General features: G+C 44.4%; 1 protein-coding gene across 2 annotated transcripts in view; it reads left to right on the top strand.

Moving 5' to 3' along the window:
• Nucleotides 1–6,742, top strand: part of TGM6 (transglutaminase 6) — a 65,871-nt gene that overhangs the window by 34,192 nt on the left and 24,937 nt on the right. For both annotated transcript variants that reach the window (XM_011974497.1, XM_011974506.1), the window contains exon 10: nucleotides 3,532–3,873. In XM_011974497.1, the coding sequence (XP_011829887.1) occupies nucleotides 3,532–3,873 (342 nt within the window). The remainder of the gene's footprint in view (nucleotides 1–3,531; nucleotides 3,874–6,742) is intronic.

Raw genomic sequence — 6,742 nt, forward strand, 5'->3', positions numbered from 1 at the left:
AAAAATAATTTAAGAGCACTGGAAAGGCCAAGTGCTTCTCCCACCTTGGCCTCTCAAGGTGCTAGGATTACAGGCATGAGTCACCATGCTTGGCCCATCCTATTACCTTGAGAGGCCAAGGCAGGAGGAGCACTTGAGGTTAGGAGTTCAAGACCAGCTGGGCAACATAGCAAGACTCCATCTCTACAAAATAAATAAATAAATAATCCAATTTTAAAATGACAAAGGATGCGAATGAACATCTCCCTAAGGATCGTATATAAATAGCCAATAAGCACAGAAAAAGATGCTTAACATCATTAAGTCATTAGGAACATGCATGTCAAAACCACAATGAGATGCCACTTCACATCCACTAGATCTACTGTCATCAAAAAGACAGACAATTAGTGTTGGTGAAGATGTGGAGAAATTGAAACACTCATACATTGCTGGTGGGAATTTATAATTGCGCAGCCACTTTGGGAAACACTTTGACAGTTTCTCAAAATGTTAAACGTGGTGTTACTGTGACCCAGCAATTGCACTCCCAGCTACATGTCCAAGAGAAATGAAAACAAACACCCACACAAAAACTTTACATGAATATTTATAGAAACATTATTTAAAATAGATAAAAAGTAGAAACAGCCCAAGTACCCATCAATGATAAATAAAATGTATATCCATCGGATGGAATCCTAGTCAGAAATGAAAATGAATTCAGTACTGATACATGCTACAACATGAACGAACCTTGAAAACATTATGTTAAGTGGAAAAAATTTCACAAAAGACCACATGTTGTATGATTCCCTTTATATGAAATGTCCAGAATAGGCAAATTATGAATTAAATTAGTGGTTGCCTAGGGCTGGGGTTGGGGGGGGAGGAATGGGAAGTGACTCCTGATGGTTACAGAATTTTTTTAGGGGAAGTGACCAAAACGTTCGAAAATTAGATTGTGGTGATGGGTGCACAATTCTGTGAACATACTAAGAAACATTGAATTGCACTCTTAAAAATGGGTGAATTGGGCCGGGCGCGGTGGCTCAAGCCTGTAATCCCAGCACTTTGGGAGGCCGAGACAGGCGGATCACGAGGTCAGAAGATCAAGACCATCCTGGCTAACATGGTGAAACCCCGTCTCTACTAAAAAATACAAAAAACTAGCCAGGCGAGGTGGCGGGTGCCTGTAGTCCCAGCTACTCGGGAGGCTGAGACAGGAGAATGGTGTAAACCCAGGAGGCGGAGCTTGCAGTGAGCTGAGATCGTGCCACTGCACTCCAGCCTGGGCGACAGAGCGAGACTCCGTCTCAAAAAAAAAAAAAAAATGAGTGAATTGTATGTTATGGAATTGTATCTCAATAAAGTTGTTTTAAAAAATCAGGTGGTCAGAGAAGGCCTCCATGAGAAGGTGGCATTAAATTCTTTGGCAGGGAAATGAAACATTTTCATAGTAAAAATATATTGTGCAGTAGCAGAATTCACATACATTTAAATAATAAAACATGGAGTGTTAAAGAACCTTGGTGTCCACAGCAACACCAAGCAATCACCAAGTGATCTGACCAGGGTCACACAGTATCAGGGCACCTTTTGGGGAGAGTGGTGTGAAGACCACATGCCGCAGGTTTCAAGCAGGGAAGGGGAACCATCAGAATTGGATTTTGGAATCATCAGAGTGGAAACAGAACTGGAACGGGATGGATCCTACATTCCCAGGAAGGGAGCGGACGTTCTTGATTGTCATGCTCAGTGCCTTGCCTGTGGGCCTCTTGTCCCCACTTTACAGTAGAGAGGAAAACTGAAGCTTGCAGGGACAGAGTAATGAAAACAGTGGTAAAATTCACACGCTGACCTCATGGTGAGGTTGTTTGTATGGTGGTCTGATGGGGGAAGAAAGATGAGAGAAGAGGACAAATTCCAGAGCCTAAGGAGGATGTTCAGCAGGACCTGGTGAGGGCTCTGTTGTGAGTGATGAAGGTGAGAGAAGAGTCAAGAACGCCCCCAGGCTTCTGGCTTGTACACCTGGGCTCATGGCTGCACCATTGGCTGGGATGGGGAATGATGCTGGGCAGTTGGTGGGTTTGGTTGGATTTGAGGCACCTGTGGGACACCTGGGGGGTGCTGTCCAGTTCTTCGTATTGTTCTGGAGCTCAAAAGAGAGATCTGTGCTAGCAGCGGGGAAAGTGGTGTATCGGGGGCCCTAAACTCACATGTCTACAGGAGCCCCACAGATAGAACCCCGTGAGTGAGAATTACGGGGTGAAGATCATGGACAACCAGAGAGTACATTCCCTCTAGGGGGCGCTGCTATTGCCCAACTCTACACTGATTTAGGGCATGCAGGCTTAGCCCAGGAGGGTTCCTGGCATCACTCAGGAAAGAATTCAAGGATGTGCCAGTGGTGTTAGCAACTTTTCTTAAAGGAGCAGTGTGCAGCAACAGCGAAGGTGATGCTCCTTGTGGGCCAGGGCTACCACATAGGCAGTATGACCAGCATAGCAGCTCTGGGTGACAGAGTGAGATCCTGTCTCAAAAACAGACAGACAAAAAGTACTACAAATATACAGAAACTCAGACGGTGTGGTATTGGCATGAGAATGGACATACAGATCAAAGCAATTGAACTGAGAGTCCAAAAATGAGCCCTTAAAATTGTGTTCAATTGATTTCTACAAGAGTGTCAAGACAATTCAATGGAGAAAGAATAAAAATAGTCATTTCAGCAAATGGTGTTGGAACCGCTGTATATCCACATGCAAAAGAATGAAGTTGTTATACCCTACAGTTTTGTAATCACATTTATACTCAGTTTTAATTACATGCAAATTAAGGGGCAGATTATGCAGAAACTTTTAGGAAAAGGGTGGTAACTTCCCGGTGATTGCCTTGAAAAGGGGTAGTAAGTTCTAGGTGTTGCCATAGCACTGGTGGGCGTGTCTTATAGAGAAGTGCTTTTGCCTCCTCCCTGTTTCCATTCGTCTTTAATCTAGTCCTGAGTTTGAGCCCCAACTCCGGAGTCAAGTCCCACCTCCTGCCTCAAGACCATTATTGCCATGTAGAGAGTGGTAAGGGAGCATAAATGGAATTTGGAGCTTTACTGCCTGGTTCAAGTCCCAGCTCCCTCACTTAACACATAAGCTGTGTGATTGAGGAGTTACTTTACTTCTTTCTCTGTGTCTTGGCTTCCTCGTCTGTTAAATGTAGGTGATAATAATACCTCTGTAGTACCTCCTAGAGAAAAAAAACACAGCACCAAGTGCTATAGTACACACAGCAAATCTGCAAAAGTGCTAGCTATCATTACTATATGAGGCTTTTGACCCAGCTGTCAGAGAAGCTGGAAATTTGCATTTTTATGTGAAATTTCCTGACCTGAAGTTGTTGGCAACGGATTTAAAATTTTATTTACATAGAGAATCCAACACAAGGCATGTGGCACTGCTGTGCATATGGCTCTTGAACTGCCAGTTTGACTTCCACAAGCCGTGGTAAATTAAAGGAGCAAGGGGGTGACTGCTGCTGATGTTGTGTGATGCCCTGCAGGGTCCCGGAAAGAGAGGCAGGTGTACAGCAAGGCGGTGAAGAGGTTGTTCAGCGTGAAAGCCTCTGGAAGGAGAACCTGGATCCGCAGGGCTGGGGGGCGCTGTCTCTGGCATGATGACCTCCTAGAGCCCGCCACCAAGCCCAGCATCACTGGCAAGTTCAAGCTGCTAGAGCCTCCCATGCTGGGCCACGACCTGAGACTGGCCCTGTGCTTGGCCAACCTCACCTCCCGGGTCCAGCAGGTGAGGGTCAGCCTGAGCGGTGCCACCATCCTCTACACCCGCAAGCCGGTGGCAGAGATCCTGCATGAATCCCACGCCGTGAGGCTGGGACGACAAGAAGGTAAGTGTACCCTGGCTTGGTGGAATCAGGCCAAGCCACCTCCTTTTTCAGGAGGGTTGTGGAGGTCGGGGGTATTTCCCAGGATCTGCATTCATCCTCAGGAAGGAAGGGGACATTCCTGAGCATTGTGCTCAGTGCCTTGCCTCTTGTCCCCACTTTACAGATGAGAAAACTGAGACTCGGAGGGGCAAAACAATAACAACAGTAATACAAGTCCACATGCATCTGGGGGCAATCTGATGAAGATGTGATTTATAGTTTCTATTTGTTTTAATTAGAATGAATATTTACACACCAAATAAATACAGGCTGGGGGTATTTCAGCATGTATGGAATATGCCATGCATTACTTTTCTAAAATCAAAAAAAAAAAAATTCTGGAGCCCATTTGGCTCCAGATGATCTGTGGGAGAGGGCTGGACTGGTAACAGATGGTTTTCTTTGTTTTGGTTTTCGATTTTTTTTGAGACAGAGTGTTGCTCTCTCACCCAGGTTGGAGTGAAGTGGTGTGATCTTAGCTCACTGCAACCTCCACCTCCCAGATTCAAGGGATTCTCTTGCCTCAGCCTCCTGAGTAGCTGGGACTTCAGGCATGCACCACCACACCCAGATAATTTTTGTATTTTTAGTAGAGAAGGGGTTTCGCGATGTTGCCCAGGCTGGACTCAAGTGATCTGCCCGCCTTAGCCTCCCAAAGTACTGGGATGACAGGCTTGAGCCAGGCCACAGATGTTTATTAAGTGCTTACATGTGCCAAGCCCTGTCCCAAGAATTTTGCATGCGACAGCATAATCCCTCCAGCCACCTTGTGCGTGGTGCTAGTGCTAGCTCCATCTTTGAAAGGAGAAGACTCACACCAAGAAAGGTGAAATCACGAATTCAGAGTCACACAGTCAGCGTGCATAGTTGCAGGACCCAAATCCAGGCAGTCTGGCATGACAGACACACTCCTGACCAAGGCCAGCAAGGGGCAAAGCCAGGGCTCAAGGCCAGGGATGTTGACCACAGTGCACATTTACTCAGCTGATGCAATTGCTTGACTGCAGGTTATGGAATGGTCAGAGCCCACACCAAATATGCTCAACACGCCTAATGGCACATTTGCCTAAAATCTATCCTTAGTATTTCATAGCAGAAGAGAATGGCTTCAGTCTTTTTAAAGGTTTTTGTATTTTTTTAACTGACCTTATTTCAACTGCTTCTTAAAAAATATATCGAAGTTAGGCGCGGTGGCTCACGCCTGTAATCCCAGCACTTTGGGAGGCCAAGGCGGGTGGATCACGAGGTCAGGAAATCGAAACCATCCTGGCTAACACAGTGAAACCTCGTCTCTACTAAAAATACAAAAAATTAGCCGGGCGTGGTGGCACACGCCTGTAGTCCCAGCTACTCAGGAGGCTGAGGCAGGAGACTCACTTGAACCCAGGAGACTGAGGTTAAAGGATTGTTTTCGTGATCCTTGAACACATAGCACTTCATGGATCATTTATTAAATGTGTCCTCTTTGATTATTCTTGCACTTTTTTCCTAGTCTGTCTGTCTTTTTGCCTGTGTCTCCCTCTCCATCTGTCTCTCCTTCCCTGTCTCTCTCTCTGTCTCTGTCCTTTTGGCTTTTTCGCCTGTCTGTCTCTCTATCTCTCCTCTCTCTCTGTCTCTCAGTCTATCTCTGTATCTCTATCTCTCCTTTGCCTCCCTCTCCTTTCACATACTTTCTGAACTCTAAGGATTCAATTAAACAAAGAAGTTGTTGCTCTGGGCCAGTTTCTGGTAAGTGAAGCTTGTGGATTTTCACAGGGTGTGAAAATGTATGAAGGAGGTGTCACACTTCTTTAGCTTTTTTTGTCATTTATTTTTCACAAAGTCTAAATCACAAAATAACACTTCATCATAAAATTTTAATTAACATACACTTCCCTCTGGCTTTTAGCAATTTTTTTCATATTAAAAGTAATACATATTCATAAAAATTTGGAAAGCAAAAGAGAAAAATCACCTATGATTCTGCCACCCACCTACAAACTGTTAATGTATTTTACTTCCAAATTTTTAATGCCTGTTTGCTTTTTGAAAAACAGTTCTAGTTAAAGATTGCAAATAGTCATTAATGCCCTGCTCTTTTCATATTACATTGTATTTTAAATATTTTTATGAGCTCCTCACAAACACCATTTTAATGGATGTTTAAATAAAATTTAATAGATCTTTAAATAAATACATGGTGACCTATCTTTTCTCTTCTTTTAGGTAGTTATCAGCTTATTGCTATTAAAAATAAAACTAAACTTTTGTTTAATTTATCTACAGAGTGTCAGGCAAGCAAGTAAACATTTTGATGCAAAAAGAAATCATTTTTTTTCCTCTGGATTTTGGACTTTTGTTAGACTATATCACAAAAGTGAAATTCTTGGGCGGGGCACGGTGGCTCATGCCTGTAATCCCAGTATTTTGGGAGGCCGAGGTGGGCGGATCACAAGATTGGGAGATCAAGACCATCCTGGCTAACACGGTGAAACCCTGTCTCTACTAAAACTACAAAAAAATTAGCCGAGTGTGGCGGCGGGTGCCTGTAGTCCCAGCTACTCGGGAGGCTGAGGCAGGAGAATGGCGTGAACCCGAGAGGAGGAGCTTGCAGTGAGCCGAGATCTCGCCACTGCACTCCAGCCTGGGCGACAGAGAGAGACTCCGTCTAAAAAGAAAAGTGAAACTCTTTGGCCAAATGATAGACTATTAAAACCTATAATTTTTTAAATTATTGGGTTTTTAAGTAGTTTTAGGTTTTCGGAAAACTTTTTTTTTTTTTTTGAGACGGAGTCTTGCTCTGTGCCCCAGGCTGGAGTGCAGTGGCGCGATCTCGGCTCACTGCAAGCTC

The sequence above is a fragment of the Mandrillus leucophaeus genome, unplaced genomic scaffold (genome assembly GCF_000951045.1).
Source record: "Mandrillus leucophaeus isolate KB7577 unplaced genomic scaffold, Mleu.le_1.0 Scaffold101, whole genome shotgun sequence".
Classification (NCBI taxonomy): Eukaryota; Metazoa; Chordata; class Mammalia; order Primates; family Cercopithecidae; genus Mandrillus; species Mandrillus leucophaeus.